This window comes from Anser brachyrhynchus (assembly GCF_964034855.1).
Source record: "Anser brachyrhynchus genome assembly, chromosome: Z".
NCBI classification, from domain to species: domain Eukaryota; kingdom Metazoa; phylum Chordata; class Aves; order Anseriformes; family Anatidae; genus Anser; species Anser brachyrhynchus.
In genome coordinates, this window is record NC_137697.1 from 54,412,814 (window position 1) to 54,431,541 (window position 18,728).

Below are 18,728 nucleotides of genomic sequence, written 5' to 3' on the forward strand. Positions count from 1 at the left end.
CACAAATGTTAGGCAGAGTTAGTATGGGTAAGTACAAGAAAAAATGACTTTGAGTGTAAATCTGAAAATGTTTAAGTGGACACTGAAGGGAGACTGAAAAGAGAATAACTACTTTCATATTCTGACTTCTCCAAGCACTTACAAACCTAACCTAACTATTTGAGACTGTAGCCACCTATGTACAGGAATTTAATAGTGTTCATCATTGTAAGGGAGTATGTTGCTGAATGCAATGACTATCTAAGACAACAGAAGCAAGTGGACACTAAGTTCCACATCAGGACCTATTCCTCTATTACAGTCAGTGTGTGTGTGAGCTCCTATCGCCTCTTTGTCTTTGGTGTGGAAAAAAAAAAAAAAGAAAAGAAAAAAACGGGAAATTTGACAAAAGTATTATAGGCACATATTTAGTATGGGAACTTATATTTTTGAAACCATATAATTAGCTAAAATAGAAAAGCACCATGAGTGCTTTGTCTCATCAGTGAGTTTTCAATACTTTTAATTAAAATAGGGGTATTAATGGTAGCCTCTTAGTGATAGGACATGTCCATATCCACAGTCAAAAGTTAGTTATGGAAATTTAGATTATATGATAAGGTAGGTTCATCTTCATTTCTGGGATTAAAATAACTAAAATTATTTTGGTTTTAAACTTGTGCTGTAGTTTGGCCAGTAGGTCTGCAAAATCATTTTGACAGAGATCTTTCTAGAGATCTTTCTAGTATATAAGCATATACTCCTATTGTTAGTAAGTGTGTGCAAGATGGTATGTGTCAAGGCATCCTGAAATCCCTGTGACACAGCTCATAGTCTTATTTTGGAGCCCAGAGGGTGGCAGTGAAGGCAAAGTTATCCAGTTTTGTCCAAGCATTTCTCACAAAGATCAGCCATGCTGACAAGCCGAGACATTTTAGAAATCACCAGGTTACCACTGGTAAAAAGAAACAGTCTGAAAGGGAAAGGAAATTTCTTTGTCTACAGCTGCCTATCAGAGAAAGACACAAGAAAGATTTGAGATTGTTGCAGTTGCTGTGGTATTTTGTGCAGAGACAGACTTCAGCTTAATAATTTCTTATACTGAAGGAGAATAAAAATGGTTCAGAATAATGAATCAGCAGTTGATGGTACTTATGTTCATGCTAGCTGATGGGCAAGATTTGCAGCTGTTCCTTTATTGCTCCACTATTAATGTTATTAAAGGACAGAGGAGTCTTCAAGTCCAAGTTCAGTTAAGGAGGTACCTGGGTTCCAGTCAGATATCTCTCCCACTTACATATGCTTACTGAGATTTAAGTTTCTAGCATCAGGATGCAATATTGTAATGGCATATTACAGTAACAACGGTTTATTATTTTAGGATGCCTTTTGATGGTCCATCCATTTCACAGTAGTTCCATTTTCTTAAAATATCCAAGAGTAACAGTTGTTTATATCCATAAGAAGATTGATTAAAATTCATTTTTAAAGAGGGGCTCCCTTTTTAGCTTTGGTGGTTTTACTCGGGTGGATGGCCTAGCTCCACCACAAATGCTTTCTCACTCCCCCTCCTCAAAGAGGAACGGGGAGAAAATATGATGAAAAGGCCTCAAGGGTTGAGAGATAAGGACGAGGAGATCGCGCAGTAATTATTGTGACGGGCGAAACAGACTCAGCGTAGGGAGATAGTAAGATTTATTACCTATTACTAACAAGCTAGAGAAGTGAGAAACAAAGGAAAGAAACCAACAGCACCTTCCCCCACATCCACCCTCTTCCACCTCCTCCCCCTGAGCGGCGCAGGGGAATGGGAGTTATGGTCAGTCTATAGTGCTTCTTCTCCGCTGCTCCTTCTCGGTCACTCTCGTCCCCTGTGCTGTGGGGTCCCTCCCATGGGATGCAGTCCTTGTTGAACTGATCCAGCGTGGGCTTCCCACAGGCAGCAGCTCTTCAAGAACTGCTCCAGATATGGGTCTGTACCATGGGGTCCATCCCTCAGGAGCAAACTGCTCCAGCTCGGGTCCCCCATGGGCAGCAGCTCCTGCCAGGTCACCTGCTCCTGCGTGGTCTCCTCTCCATGGGCTACAGGTCCGGCCCAGAATCTGCTCCGGCAGGGGTCTTCCACAGGCCGCAGCCTCCGTTGGTGCAGGTCCACCTGCTCCCACCGTGGTCTCCTCCACGGGCTGCAGTGTGGAACCCTGCTCCACTGTGGTACTCCATGGGCTGCAGGGGGACAGCCTGCTTCACCACGGTCCTCACCACAGACCGCAGGGGACTTCTTCTCCGGCGCCTGGAGCACCTCTCCCCCTCCTTCTTCACTGACCTTGGTGCCTGCAAGGCTGTTCCTCTCACTCTCCCAGCTGCTGTGTGTGGTGCAGTGGTTTTTTTTTGTTTTTTTTTTTTTTTTTTCCCGTCTTAAATATGCTCTCACAGAGGCGCAAAGCAACATCGCTTACTGGCTCAGCTCTGGTCAGCAGTTGGGCCCTTACCTAACATGGGGCAGCTTCTAGATTCTTCTCACAGAAGCCACCCCTATGGCCCCCTTCTACCAAAACCTTGCCACGTAAACCCACTACATTACCTTATTTTTTAAACACTGTCTGTTGATATTAGCTAATTATCTGGATTTGAAACCAAGAAAATGTATGGAAGATTCACACTGTCTCCAGTAATTATAAAACCCTATGGAATATCTGAGTCACAGTGACTGTAAAGTGTATACTATTGAATTGAATTATTTTTGATGAATGCTAACAGGAGTTCTCCAAAAAGCATTTCTTGTCAACTTGTATAATAGTTACAACTCTTAAAATTTATGCTGTAGTAGGAATGTGACTGTGACCTTATCCATCCCTGACATCACAAAGTTTATATTCACACTAGTGTTTCTTTTTTTTTTTTCCTTAGGAGAAAACTTGAATTGTTATAGTGACTGGCTTATATGTATAAACATTCATATTTATGTTTAACGTATATACAAATCAGTAATGCTTTCTTGGGGACTAATAGTAAGGGGAGAAATTAGTTCTTAAAAAAACCCTTCTTTTCTGCAGCATATGTGCACACAGTATGCTACTATAATATCTTTAATTTTGTTTTCATATTCTTATATTAAGAAAAATGGGTAGATGTTACATTAAAAGAAGCATGGAAGAATATGCAGACATATCTGGTATGCTTTCATTATTTTACTAATTAGAAACAAAAATGCATTAAAATATTTTAACTACATCTTTGAAGGCCTAACATTTGAACCTTGAAACATTCACCATGCATACAAAAATCTGTATCTAAAAAACTTAAAAGACTTAAAATCATTAAAGAAGACTAATTATATCACAATCCTTATTTTTATCTAAATTGATGCTTGATGATTATTTACTTAAATGGTAAAAAGTATGGTACTCTTCTTAAATATTACTCTTCTTAAATATTACTCTTTTTCTTAAATAAGTAATATGTTCAGGGTTCTTAACATAGCATCAATAGCAGCTAACTCTAATGTTATCAAAATTATCTAAATCTTTAGCAAAACAAGTTAACTCTCATCTGGAGGTCATTCAAGTAAAATGTAAATATCTAATTCTAAGATCTTTTCCTTTTGGTACCTTATGAGCCAGTGTTCTTAAACTGAGCATGTCCCTCCAGTTGTAGCTATACCATGCAATGGGAAGGAATCTTTGTCAGCGAAGATTCATTGATTTTTTTTTCTATTTTATTTTTCTTAATTGAGAATACAAACAGTAATCGAGAATCAAGAAAAGTATTTTAGGAAAATTACATCAGGAAACAGTCACATTCTATACTATTTGCAGTTCTGAAAGGTTCAGAGAATCTTAGCTTGTAAGATATGACTATAAAAGAAACATACTTGCATGAAACAAATATATCAAAAACCTTTACAGAGTGCAGATATAAAATAAATTTTATGTTGAGTGCTGAATTACAAGTTAAGGTAATTGCAAAGTATGTATACACATCCTTTATCTGTTTTTGTGTCAGATCACCATCATGTTTAAACACATATTACATTGGGAACCTGCTGAACTGAAAAACTTGATTGGCTGCAGCCAGAGTTAGAGATTCTCTTAGTCTGTTTTGGTCTATAATAGATAGATACCATCTTAGTAAGGGATATGATGTTGGTTTTTCTGTGATATGGAACCTGCACTCTTCGTGGTCTTTTGCTTTACCTAGTTGCTCCACTTATCATGGAAACAGTACTGCATTCTGATCTAGTTTAAGTCTCATCAGTGTCCCAATCTCTATCTCAAAGTAGGTGATTCATTCATTTTATTCATATTTTTTTTATACATTCATTTTTTATTCATTCATTTTATTCTTTGGAAGGGGTGGAGATAGCTTGAAGATGTTCAGACCTTACTTCATCACAATGATGAACAAAATGATCTTTTGAGGTGCCTTCCAGTTTTAAAGTTCAGTGATTAATTCTGCCGCAGTTATGCAAACAAATTAAAGGAAGAGAATGATCTCAGGGCATAGGAACTCTCCTTACTGTTTTGGTAAACCTCTTGATTTTGATACAAGAGAAAGAAGCTGAGCTACTGTCATTGTTTTCTCAAAACCAATAAAGTTACTGAATAGAAGCGTAGCCGCATACATGAAGAAGAATTCACAGTGATGCCAGAAGGAAGAAATGAATGAACTTTGTTCTAAACCCAAAGTCACTTCAATCAAAAAAGGCATTAGGGTTCTACGTATTAATGGATTAATTCTAAATCTAGAATTAAACCCAAAGTCACTTAAATCAAAAAAGGCATTAGGATTCCACGTTATTGGAGTTGCCTGAATTTGGACTCCTTAAATGCAGTTGTGTAACAGTTGGCTAGAATGTGAAAATGAAGAGTTTGACTCTGCTCTTTGTTTCACAATTTGCTAGTTGTTTTTTTATTAAGGGGAAAAAAAAAAAGAAAAAAAAAGTTAAATAATGCTAATTTTTTCTGTTCATGGTCCCAAGCAATATATTTAGTCTATATGTTTCCTTGTATGTCCAAGGCCATAACATTAACTACAATACATCTTCAGAAGCACATATGATGCTAATTATTAAAGGAAACATTTGAAGATCTTGACAGGACTTTGAATTAACCCGTAGCAGGGATAATTAAATACTTGGCATCAAGCCAGTTTGAAGGCCTCGTACTGTTTCTGGCGACATCGCTCTATCTTGAGCTACATATTCAAAACTACTTGCCATGGCAAAATATTTTGCATTTATATATTATGGAGAAATGTAATTTTTCTTCCTAGGGGAGGATCATTGTCTCTCATTCAGACTTAATGCAGCAAGTACCAGATAAAAAAAGAAATTGGAGCAACAGGTAGTAGTAGTTCACCTTTCAAATCAATGCAAGGACATTGCCTATGCTTTGTGAATTGCCTTGGCTATCACAGAAGCAAAGAATCACAGAATGGCCGAGGTTGGAAGGGACCTCTGAAGATCATCTAGTCCAGTGCCCCTGCTGAGCAGGATCACATAGAGCACGTTGCATGGGATGGCATCCAGGTGGGTTTTGAATATCTCCAGAGGAGGAGACTCCACAGCCTCTCTGGGTTACTTCTCTGGGTAACTTGTTCCAATGCCCTGTCAACCTCACAGTAATGTTTTCTCATATTCAGATGGAACTTCCTGTCCATTCACTTCTTGATAGAATTCCTATCCTGCACTTTGAAAATTAGTTTTCAGGCTTCCTGTAAGCATGTAGATCTAAAGACAAATAGAAACTCCTGTTTGTGTTATGTGTCCATCATAGGTACTGGCAGGTTAGTAAGAATATGAAGGAGGTGTTTATCTAGATGATAATTTGAATTGATAAAATGCTACTATGCTATGTCAACCAAAGAGTAACAGACTCCTTTATGTGTTCTGCCAATAATCTGTGATTTATTTCAGGCTTGCATGTGGACCTTGTAAAGCAATAATTTAATCAGAATTAAGAGAGTGAGAACGCAATCTTTTCCAATTATGTTTATAAGTGTAACCTCTGAATATCTTAGTACACACTGGATGCTGCTGAAAACAAGATGTCCTCTAACACTTTTTACTCTTGAAGTACAGAGTGTGCTTATATTATTTAAGAGATTTCTTTTTGCATGTTTTGTAATAGTGTGAATTAAATGTGGTGGCAGCCACAGAAGTTCTGAACACAGTGTATGTCAGAACAGTTTTGGCAAACAGTATCTGCTTTGAATTAATTTCTTAGTAACCTGAAACATTGTGTTGAGTGGTGGGCATATTGCTGGCACCAGCTGACCATCAGCATGCTTCTGCTGTCTGAGTTGCTTAGTTGCATTGAAATAAAGCGGAAAGTGAGCTTTTGCCTTCTGTGATTTCTCAGAGTTGCACATCTGGAAAATATGCAACATTTTCCTACCCCCCGCTGTTTCTATAAAGTGCACACACTAGCAGCTTTGCTTTTCCCCTTTCTTCCCTGGTGAGAGAAGAAATGTCCCTGTGTTGCTTTTGCACAGAACCAACTTCTTACACAGAAAGATGGTCAATTTCAACTCAGTTTGACCTGTGTTAGTGTTAAGACTAATGTAGTAACACTGTCCTTTCCTTGGAAAGCTTTAACCATCAATAACATTTACTACTTTAATGCAGTATATTTAAAATTAAAAGGTGTATATTTAAAGCTGTGAATTAAATAAATGTGACTTCCTCTAACCCTAATTTAAATGTGTTACTAGAGGAAAGTAGGGAATGACAGATCTGCAGTTAAGTGATTTCATAGAATTTTTATATTTTGTTAATAATGGCTTGTTAAAAAATCTATGGAATTATAGTTACATATAGTGATTTATGAATACATCACAGAATTCTTGCCTGAGTTCTCTGGAGAGGCAAAAATATAACCCACAGAAATTTCATTGCCTTTTTCTAGTATGTAGATTTTAATTGACTATAGAATTTCTAATGGTTTAGACAGTTGCACCCTTGTGGGTTCAGTTGGATCAGTATAAGAAATCATTTGAAGCTGTTTCTGATTGTCTTGTAGCAGAATGTAATAACCATTGTCATAGCTAAGATACCATTAAGGAATTAGATGACTATTTCCTTTTTCAGTACAAAGTTAGCTGAGGCTTGCTGGAAATATATCTAAACTTTGACGAGATTTAGGGTGTTTACATCAATGAACAGAGAAATGTAGCTAGAAGATTATATGAACTGTTAGAACTGTTGTGTTTGTTAAATGCTCCTGAGAGATTAGGAAGAAAATATTTTCAAATTCATAGAATTTCAGTCAAAATCCTGGTTGTTCTTAAGTTTTTGTTGCTGTTGTTGTTTTACCTTGTTTTGGGTGGCAATTCGTTACATTTTAGCATCTAGATAGCTTTTGGGATAGCCAATGGGAGAACATTGTCTGCAGTTACAAGTGCAGGCAGATAACACCAAGAGAAGGTTTCTTTTATAACAAATATAAGCAGTGCTATCATACACCACATATAAATAATTATTAGCATGCTCAGTGCCCCAACAAAATCAGAACTGTCTCAAAAGTCAGGAGACCATAAGACATGATGGACTGAAAGTACTTTCTTCACTTATATCTTACTGTGTAAAACATCTGTTATCACATTGTATAAAGATATTTTATAATCTTCTTGTGCTTTTTGACTTCTCAAAGTCAAAAGGTTCAAAGTGCCAAAAATCGTTTCTGTTGCTGCACAATTGTTGGGGAAACGGCAAGTTTTTGTGTGATTTGAATTGGTCAGAGGGATCAGTCAGTCTTCGGGCTCGGTTAGAAAAGCTAATTTTCAGAAATGACATACCTGACCTGAAAAAAAAATGCAAATCCTTGATTTGGATATAATAACTCTTAAGAAACACAACTTATTTAAAAGGTTTAGTTTTAGTTTAGAGATCTTAACTGTGAATTAATCTTCCAATTGAAACAAGTTATTTTTCCCTATAACAACAATACAGACTAATTTTCTGATTGATGTTTAGGTGATACTTTACATCAGGACTACAAACAACTGTCTTCTTCATTTCGTTGTGTTTGCAGTTGCTCAGTTATGGATTTTCCAGCTACTGAAAATTGCCATGTTTTCTCACTACATTTTAAAAGGGCACAGTACACCCTAATGTCCTATCTAGCCAGATTATTTTCTAGTAAGATTACATTAAAAGTTATTCCATTAAGAATAACTAATTAAATGAATGAATACAGATGAATACTATTAGGTGAAGATCATACATTATTAGGTGGCATTAAAAACCTGTACTTAGAGAATATAAATGGCAATCTACTAAGATTATGACACACAGAAAGAAATGTCATTCTTTCAGTTTCAAATAAATACTACTGCTAGAATCTTATCAGACTTGAATGAAGGCAATTTTACTTAATACTAAACATAGATAGTACCATCAAGCTTTTTTTGTAACTTTCTCCAAGCAGTGTACCAGTAACAGAAATGCTAGCCACACAGCTTTGTGGAAAGGAATGCATAATCATTTCATAAAGAAGTTCTGGACTTTGCTTTAAAGCATTTTTTAATTATTATTATTATTTATTTATTTTTTAGTAAAAGTCATTGCAATCTCACTGCATTCTCCCTAGTTTGAAGTGAAGTTTCTGAGGACTTTGGCATTCTTATCAATATTTATATTATACTTCATGGCAAATCAAGAATTCAAAGATTTTAGTAGACATGAAGTTTTTTGTCTCAGCTAAAATTTGTATCCTAGAAAATTTCTGGTAGTCCATGATATATGAAATATACCTAATTTCATGCACAGTCTTTGCTATGATGCTACCAATTGGGTGAGATTTAGCATACTGGCCTTGCCTGAAAAGTTTAGTATTCAGTTATTGCTTGCATTCTTGAATGTCTTCTCTCTAGCACTTGTCCTAAAATGCACTGAGATTGTTTATCGTTTTCTTTCATCATTTTTACTAACATCTACAGCATTAAATTAATGTAGTAGATCTACCAACTTGCTTGAAATCTTAGTGTATAAAAAAAATCAGTTCCAAATATACATTAATTATGACAAGTATGGGATTTATTTACATATATTTTTCTGTTTGATTATCTTGGGTCTTCTTCTGCTCTAACATCATTTCATACATAGAGAAATTCTGTACAAACTTGAATGTCCTTCAGGAGTGGAGGAGAAAAATCAGATCTGGTGATAGAAAAGTTATCCAGAAATCTTCCCCATATGCTGTAAAAGATTTTACTTTTATTACTGTCTAATGAAAAAGATTACCTCTCTCTATAAACCTTGTTCATTTCATATAAATTTAGAACATGATAATTCTTAACAATACTATAGCTCATAGGAATAGGATTGAGAATATTTATCAGACTTACGTAGGGTTTTATGTATTCGCAAATCTTAGCCTTTACCTACTTATATTTAACACACAAGAAAAAAATTAGATTTATAGAATGTGCACTTGGAAAGAAGAAACTGAGGCAGAGATTTTGCTGTGTTCTTAAAGTTTGAAGGAGAGACCCTTAACTCAAGTCCTTTGCAGTCCACATCACTCTGACCATGATCTACATTGTCATTTAAGAAAGGATAGGCCTGAAAGGTAGAAAAGAAGAACTGGTAGCAGTTACAGTTTTATTTGGATTAGAATAAAATAAATGATGTAAAAGAAATTTGGAAGTCCCAACAGATTAGCTGCCTCTTTGCAAAACTCGGTGAAATGCATGTTAACCTCTGTCAGATGGAAATAAAACAGTAAATATGTCAAAATCTTTTTCCTTATGATACATTTAATGTGCAATCCTCGTTGATATCAAGAAGTACAGAATTGTATGAATACTGAACATTTTACCTTTTATAAATTTTCTAAAAAGCGGGTGACATTTTTTTCTGCATTCTTATGTGTTTTAAAGTTTATCTGAGCATGCTAAAAGGACAGCAAAAAGAACATTTGGGAAAAGTTGGAACACAAAAGTACAGTTCCCATATCATATTTTTACTATTAAACTTGGAAGGTTTCTTTGAGAAAAGAACGCTATTTTACATACATTAAAAACAAATTATGAATACTCTTATTCTATATACTATACCTTAATGAGATGGCCCAAGGTTACTTTAAAAAAATAAAATAAAATAAAATATCACAAAACTGAGGCCACTGTAACTCCAGGACCAATCTAGGCCTAAAGTAAGTAAACATAATCTTTAAAAGGTCAGGAAGAAGTAAGGCTACCCTGTTCTTGCTTGCAAGAAATGGCACAACTGTGCCTTTTTACTCCCTTGTGTCATTTGTATTTGTTATTTTGGATGAGAATTACGGTAATAAGGCAAAACTGAAACATTTGAAAAAGGAATTCATTATTTGTTTGTATGATATTTATTATACAGTATAATACTATAATGTATACTTTGTATAATAATTATCATACATATTGCTTGCTAAGAAATATGCATTGTCTTGTTTCTGGTTAACTTGTTTTGTTTTACGACAGTGAACAAGTTATAATGGATTTAAGAAACTATTTGAAGTGCTGTATCAACTGGGTCTTTTAATCTGAAATCTGAATTCCAAAATATTTTTAAATTCTTCAAAAATAAGAGATACCATTAAAAACATCATATCTGAAAACTCAGAGATTGTGCCAGAGATATATCCTGTGAACTTTGGCATGCTTAGGTATGGAAAATCAGATTCACATGGGTTTTAGAATAAAATTATTGTTATAGCTGTTAATTTGTATTGAATCCATTATGATATCTAGTACCTCCAGGTCAGAAAGGAACCAAAGGCCACCTGAAATACTACTACATGTAAATGCCAGATAGAGGAATTAAACAATTTGCTAAATCTCTCCTTTCTCAGCCTAATCGGTTGCTGGATTTACATACAGACAATAACAGGAATTATAAAGGTATTTAATTTTAGATAAGACTACTAATAAATATTTGAAAATAGATATTTATTGCTGAAAGACAGGGCATAATAGCTGATTAATTTATCTGCATAACTCTCTGCTTGCAACTTGCTTACATCTTACTAGCTCAGAGCACAAGCAGACGCTGTGGGACTTGTCTTACTTTACTTCTGTAGTTTGTGAGTTCCAGTGTGAAAAAAAATCTTTTTTCCTGAGCTCTAAGTAGCAAAACTATTTGGTGAACCTAATTTTAAATTACATTGATTTTCTAAAGAATACTGCCCTGCTAATCAGAACTCCATGATTGCCCTAAGATAATTGCTGTTAACTTGTGTAACTGACACTTTGCATATTGGTTCTAGATGAAAACTGCTTTTCAAATTCCATTTGTGCTTTTGATTGAAAGTCTTAGCCTGTTTTGTTGTCTCTGTGATTAATATTGTTTCTTATAGATGCAGTTCTTGATGTTCAAATTAAAAATACTTTAAAAATACATAACTTGAATGTGGTTGGAATGTTAAACTGGCCGTAAAAATTTTGTGCCAGGATAATTGAAAGAAAAGTAAAAATCATACCTTTCATTAGTGCAAAGTATTAGAAAATATTTGTTTTGAAAGAGATCTGTTGTTCCTAATGTAAATAAGATAAACAATATAAGAGAATCCCAAACCAAGAATAGGTATCTATAGGCATGTAAAGTTATCATTTATTTTTATGAGGGTTATTAGGCTTTATAGAACTCTTGGTTATATACTAGTTCTATGCATTCTTGGTTATATATTAGTTCTATATATATATACTCAGTTATCTACATAGTTCTGTATAGTTCTATATATATTATTCACTATTTTCATTCCCATTATTCTTTCTGAGTGCAGAAGGCCTAAGATTACATCCATTTCTTAAAATTCTGTACATGCTTTCTGTGCTAAGAGGTTTTGTTTTGTTATAGGAGAGATTTGGTTATTATATAGCATTATTGCCTTCCAAGTCATCAAAACCAATGAGTATGAATATTATTTCATATGCAGCTACTCATCTCTGTCTGAATTTAACCTCTAAAATACTAACTTGTTAGAAGATCTTTTCTTACTGAAAGGTCTCTATTTTGCCATTATATATTTCAGTGTTCTTGTTCTTTCCTAGATTTCTTCTTGTTGCCAGTGGTGGTCTTGGTTATATTTTAAAGAGCGATGAAGTGTTCATTTTTCTGCTTAGAGACAAATTATGCCAAGCAAATGCAAAGAAGCCATATAAACAGTCTGATGTTCATTTTTAATCTTAGCAATGGAGTGTGTTAATATGTCTCCAATGGTACTTTTCATTTTGTTTTCTTTTTTACACTTTCATCAATTGTGATCTCTTGACCAGTGTATGGTAACTCCAATTAGCTTCACTCAGGGATGAAAAGCATCTCAAACTGTAACAAGGTCTCCCAGGACCACTTATATCATGAATGCTGTAGTCATATTTTCTCATTAGTTCCTTTCAGTTGTCACAAATATGATTTTCCAGTGTTTTTTAGAATCCAACCGAAAACATAAAAACCGTGTATGTATATGGAAAAGACAATTATTTTCCATAATTCAAGGATCTTTTGAATCTTTTCTTATACGTGGAAGCTTGTGTAGTTTTGTAGTTTAATCCATTAAACTTAAGCAAGTCAAAGAATGTAAGAATTAATTGGTATAGAGAAGAAAAATACTTTTTTGAATGATTCATTTTCAAATTCATCTTATTTTCCCGTTATTTGTAGGCTCTTACATTGTGCATTGCAAGGAACATCAGAAACCTTGACTTGTGAATTCATTGCACAGATTTATATGTGGGAACCACCAAGATTATAGGTCTAAATTTGAAGTTATCAGTAGCCTTATCTATTTCTCAACCATGCAGTTTAGTTACTTTTGAAGAAGAGATTTGTTTACAGAGAAGCTTTATGCCAGTTATTTTTTATACATTCAAAAAAAAAAAATTGTCTACCCGGTCATGTATACGGACCAAATGGGCAGAGCAATAAATGCAAGTAAATTTCCACAGTTTCACTAACCCATATTGAGATATTTTTTTTCCTTAAATAAAGTGCTGTAATCTTAGCAACATTGTAGTAAAACCTTTTTCTTGCTGAAATTTTTTTCATTTTTGGAATAGGAAGACATTTTTAGAAATTATTATAGTAAGCGGATATCTTAGGTTTCTTAGTTTATGAATGTGACTTGAACTTTGGGAGGCTGGCATGTTGATGTGTTCAACATCATAGTGGCGTGTAAGCTGTAGTTGTCCACAAACATCTGTAAGCTTGTAGCTCTAGTTTGTGTTAGCCTTAGGTAGGTATGTTAGTTTATTCTTTGTCTTTGAAATACTGTTTGATTGGCTTTTTTTTCGATGAAATTATATTCTGCTCTTTCACTTTTTCTTGCTCTGGAAATTTCATAGTGTGTGATATTAATTTCTTACTTTTGGAATCAAATGCAATAAAACTGAATGGCACATCGGTCTATCTGAGAAGAGCTTTCATAAATATTGTGTGGATCTAGGGAAAGCTTGGCATAAAAATTTCTTAGATAATATTTTCAGGTTAAAGGAGTCAGCAATTCCTTCATAAAATATATATTTCATAATCGCTGCTCTGATGTTTTCATGTCTTATGTGGTTCTAAATAATACTGATTTTAAAAGAAAGAAAGATATTTTCATTTTGGTCAGCCCATATGCAGGCTTATATATTTTCCAAGCTCAAATTTTAGTCTTATTTCTTTAGCCCTTGGCTTATGAACCCTTTGAGTATTGTTGGTAATTTATTTTGAGTGTAAAAATTACTTTTCTTCCTGTAAGAATGTTTGCATTTTAATAAATCTGGAGGAAAAAATAAGAGAAATACCTGTGTCCCTGTAACTTTTGTTACTTCTTGATGTTTCACATATTTCTTTATTAAAACTGATATGGTGATCTGACAAATATCTGTACAGTCACCTTGGGTTTGGAGGTTGAAAAAGGTCTTCTCTCTGCCTTGGCACACAGTTGCTGTTACTATGTCATGTTAGCTCCCTGGCAGATAGGAGTTAGTACCCAAGATTTTTAGGCTCTATTTTTGCTCACTTTTGTCGTTTGCTAAATATGACATAAAATTATTTAAAACATATTATTTGTTGTAAATAATAACTTTGCTTCTCATATTTACCAGGGTTTTGCTGATGTGTTTAAGATTAGTCTTGTTCTTTACACTGAATTTTATTTTGGTTTAGGACCTTAAAATTGGTATAACAGACATACTTTAAAAGAATTAATACTTTTAAAATTAGTACTTTTTAAAAGCACACACACACGCCACCCTAGATTTGCCTAATTCAGAAAAATAGTAAATATGAAGACTTCAAAAGATAGATATGACAATAACCTGATATAATTTTGATGGATTATAACAACAAAGTTATCATGACTTGATCCTTGCTTTCTGGAAAAGGTTAATATCATTTTGTTCTTTTACCCTTTTTCTTTTCTGTCATGTTTAACAAAGATTAAAAGATTAAAGTAATAAATATACAACTACTCTTATTTTTCTTTATGTTGCAAAGAAATCAGTTGTTACTAACAATTACGTATTGTCTGGCCCTTTCTGCAACAGAGGCATATAAAGTGTTTCTTCTGTCTCTAAGTTAATTTAATGTGTAAATTAATTTACATGTGGATAATCCATAGAAGGGATAATAGAAATTAAAACTGAAATTAGTTTGATTTATGCAGGTTATTGAAGGTGCATAAAGAAATTTATAAATTCGGTATGTCAGCTATATTAAACATTTTTCTTCTCTAAACTAGATGTGTCATTACCTCATTCTTTTAGATGTTAGGCAGTTTTACTGTTTTCAAAAAAATGAAAAGAAATGAGGCAGTCAAAGCTATATATTTTTTTTTTCTTTTTCTGCATAATGAAATTAGCTGAAGATTGTGAAGTTGTTTGTTTTTGTTTTTGTTTTTGTTTGCGTGTGTGTGTGTTTGTGTTTTCTCCGGTTAGGAGGAAATAAGCAGTATTTCATTTAGACTTCAAGATGAAACTAAGAAGAGGATTCAAATCACTCAAGCCATTTAAAAAAAAAAAAACTTAGAGCTGGCAATATCTGAACGGATTAAAGGATATAATTATACATTAATTTATATTGCTAATATCAGCAATAAAATCTCATTATAACATTATAAAGAACTATTTTCTGGAATAAATAATAAAAAAACATTCTCATGGCCAAGTTGGTCACTATTAGCCAGAAAACAAAGATGAGCATCTCTTTCAAAATGATGGAGAGGTTTTCTATGTGCTTTGTAGTTTATATTAAAAAGCACAGTCTTGGTGTAACTTTTAAAGGAAAACAATTGTCGTACTTGCCTTTCATAACCTATGAAAATCTGTTTTCCAAGAACAAGCATTGCCAAAATCTTCTAAATACTATGCTCAAAAATTTTCAAAGGTCTTCTGAAAGTTTACAATAATGGGAAAGAAACCACAATTAAAGAACTCTTTTAGTAGCGTGATATTTTATTAGTAGTAGTTATTTTCAATTCTAGATTTTGAAAGGAAGAAGAAGATAAAGGACAAATAGATGTGAAGGGTTATGATTAATTTATTGTATTTTGTAAGCTATAAACATTAGGTGATTACTTTCAAAATCTAAAATTGGCAGCATGAACAGTAAAATCAGATAGGTAGATAGTTTAGTGGTAGCAGTGGAGAAAAAAGGTCCCTGAGGATGTAGGTGTATTTTCCAAAAAGTTAGGACAAATTCAGCAAGAGCCCTTTTTTTTTTTTTTTCCTTCCCCAAATGGCAAGTAATTTGATTTTGCGTATAGTAGGAGGGTTGATTTAAGAGCCAGAATAGATGATTATGTAATCAATCTGAAAATTAAACAGTATAGCAAAATCAGATAACAGATAAACAGAATCAGAAAAAATTCTTACAATTTAGCCTATGAAAACCACTTTTTAAAATGTTTCTATGCAGAGAATATCACAATAGGCACCTTGCCTGATGTAATGAATTGGTGCATTTTATATTAATGGGACTGAAAATATATTTTATGAACTGGTGTTTTGAGTGATGTGCTTTCAACAATGCAGTTGTAAATAACATGTTAATATAGACTTGGTCAGAAGTAAATAACAAGCACCTTAACTTTAATTTTAATTTTGTTATTAATTTCTTGCTTGCAAGAACTGAAAGAATGGGATTAACACAAAAACTTTTGTGCTTCATTACAAACGCATCATAGTTGTAGCAAGGCAAACAAATGAGCTGTCTTCTCATCTATACAAGCTACTGTAGAATCATAGAATCGTCTAGGTTGGAAAAGACCTTCAGTATCACCACGGTCCAACCATCAACCTGACCTACTGAATCCCATCACTAAACAATGTTCTTCATTGACACGTACATATCACTTAAATATTTGCAGGGATGAGGACTCTACCACTTCCCTGGACATCCTATTCTTATGCTTGACCACCCTCTCCATGAAGAAATTCTTCCTAACGTCCAACCTAAACCTCCCCTATAGCTTGTATACACTGGAACACTGGTGGCATTTCATGACCTGATGAATGCTGACTTCTGCTATAATCACTGGAGAAATGCAAACATTAATTTAAAATAGCATTTTCTTGTCATTTTTCTGCATTACAATACATTTATAGGTCTTATCTAGAAGAAAACTCTTAAAGCTCAAATCTTGCAAAATAAACTTTCCAAAGTTACACTGTAATACAGAAATGCAAGTTAACATATTTCTTATTTTCCAAAGGATTTGTGCTTATATATTTCGAGTAACTCACAGTCGAAAAACTTGTATCTTATGGGAATATTGGTATAAAAGCATTATGAAATAATGTAGTAAATAATGAGTAAAATTATACAGTTCTCCAGTGTACTAGTCATTAATGAGCATTCATGCTGTCATATGCATTTTCAGTGAATTGTATGGAATAATTTACAAAACAAAGCAATTGAGGTGCACCACATTAGAGTTGTGGATTGAGTACTTCCTATTTAATAATTATCTGTTGTCCTTTAACTGTGGTTTCACTGTATGTGTCTTTCAGATGTGTGGAGGTGATTGCCAAAGAAGGACGGAACCTGAAGGAACTGTATTTAGTATCGTGTAAGATCACTGACTGTGGTATGTAATATACCTGTATCTTTGTTTTTGTGAAGATTAAACTCTATTAGCATTGTGTAGGGACTCATGTGAAACTGTTGGAAATGCATAGGTAGGTACACATTTTCAAAACCTTTACCCGTAAAAATAGGAACTGTATGAAAAATGTTTGACGTGCTTCTAATATCACACAGAATCACACAGAATCATCTGGGTTGGAAGAGACCTCCAAGATCATCTAGTCCAACCTCTGACCTAACACTAACAAGTCCTCCACTAAACCATATCACCAAGCTCTAAATTTAAATGTCTTTTAAAGACCTCCAGGGATGGTGACTCAACCACTTCCCTGGGCAGCCTATTCCAATGCCTAACAACCCTTTCTGTGTTATGAGATATGAAAGTCACTATATGTGTATGCTGTAAAGTATTGCTTATCAGAATTGGCAGTTACTGGGCAGACTGAGTATTGTGCTCTTTCAATTGTCCTGAGACCAGAAAAACATTTGAGAGAAAATCCAAAAGTGTATGTGCATTTCTAGATGCTGTGAAAGTATACCCTAGCATCTGTATGAATGTGGATTTGTTGCCTATTGCAAGCCATATATGCTGAATGAATATGATGATCCCTTTAAAAAAAAAAAAATAGAGTTTGTATTTAATATAGGAAAACCTGTTAGTGCTTAGGTATGCTTAAAGATGCTGCTGTGTTTTCTTTTGTTTTGTTTTGTTTTTTCAAATAACATACTGACCTCAGCAGAGGCCTTTCTTTCTGTAATGAGCACATATTCTCAAATATCTAACTCCCACTTAGATGCCAAAATTTTGGTAGGATTTACCAACTTTTGTATCTTAGAGATGTTTGTCATGAGTTTTCTGATTGTTTCTCATTCACTCTTTTTTATTTTAACTTTTTGCCACATACCTTTTATAAAGAATTACTGTGTCAAACTGACAAATTACCTTTCCAGTGGTCACAAATTCATTCCTTTATTTCCCCTTCAGATTTTGCACTATACTGGTGTTAGAATGGGTGCATTCAAAGGCAGGCTGCTCTGCAGAATTCAGCACACTTGTAGTGGTTTTGCCAGCTGGGCAGCTGAACTCCACCACAACTGCTCTCTCGCTCCTCCTCCTCAAAGAAAATGGGGGAGAAAATATGAGGGAAAGAGTTCAAGGGTTGAGATAAGGATATGGAGGTCTCTCAACCGTTATCGTCACAGGCAAAACAGACTCACCACAGGGAGATTAATGAAATTTATTACCTATTACTAACAATCAATGAGAAACTAAGAGCAATCTACAAACATCTCTTCGATGTCCTCCCCCGAAGCAGCGCAGGGGAACAGGGAATGGGGGCTGCAGTCAGTCCCTGATGCTTCATCTCCACCGCTCCATCATGGTCACTCTGTGCCCCTGCTCCAGGTGGGGTCCCTCCCACGGGATGCCATCCTTCCCGAACTGAGCCTGCGGGGGCTGCCCACAGGCTGCAGCTCTTCAAGAACTGCTCCCACATGGCTCCGTACCACGGGGTCCATCCATCCCCCAGGAGCAAACTGCTTCAGCACGGGTCCCCCACGGGTGGGCGGCAGCTCCCCCCAGACCCCCTGCTCCTGCGTGGGTTCCTCTCCACGGGCTGCAGCTCCGACCCGGGGCCTGCTCCTGCAGCGGCTCTCAGGGGGCCGCAGCCTCCTCCAGGCCACATCCACCTACTCCACCGGGGGC

At 34.9% G+C, this 18,728-nt stretch overlaps 1 protein-coding gene and 1 long non-coding RNA gene across 8 annotated transcripts in view; one reads left to right on the forward strand and one right to left on the reverse strand.

Annotated features, from left to right (window-relative positions):
• The window catches only part of FBXL17 (F-box and leucine rich repeat protein 17), a 331,132-nt gene that overhangs the window by 213,914 nt on the left and 98,490 nt on the right, over window positions 1-18,728 (forward strand). For all 3 annotated transcript variants that reach the window (XM_080572810.1, XM_080572812.1, XM_080572811.1), the window contains one exon: window positions 16,948-17,024. In XM_080572810.1, the coding sequence (XP_080428936.1) occupies window positions 16,948-17,024 (77 nt within the window). The remainder of the gene's footprint in view (window positions 1-16,947; window positions 17,025-18,728) is intronic.
• Window positions 347-18,728, reverse strand: part of LOC308185104 — a 32,078-nt gene continuing 13,696 nt past the window's right edge. For 2 of the 5 annotated variants that reach the window (XR_013943111.1, XR_013943113.1), the window contains one exon: window positions 347-9,175. This is a non-coding gene — a long non-coding RNA (uncharacterized lncRNA). Of the gene's footprint in view, window positions 9,542-18,728 lie in introns of all 5 variants that reach the window. The other 3 variants (XR_013943112.1, XR_013943115.1, XR_013943114.1) reach the window with 2 other exon arrangements.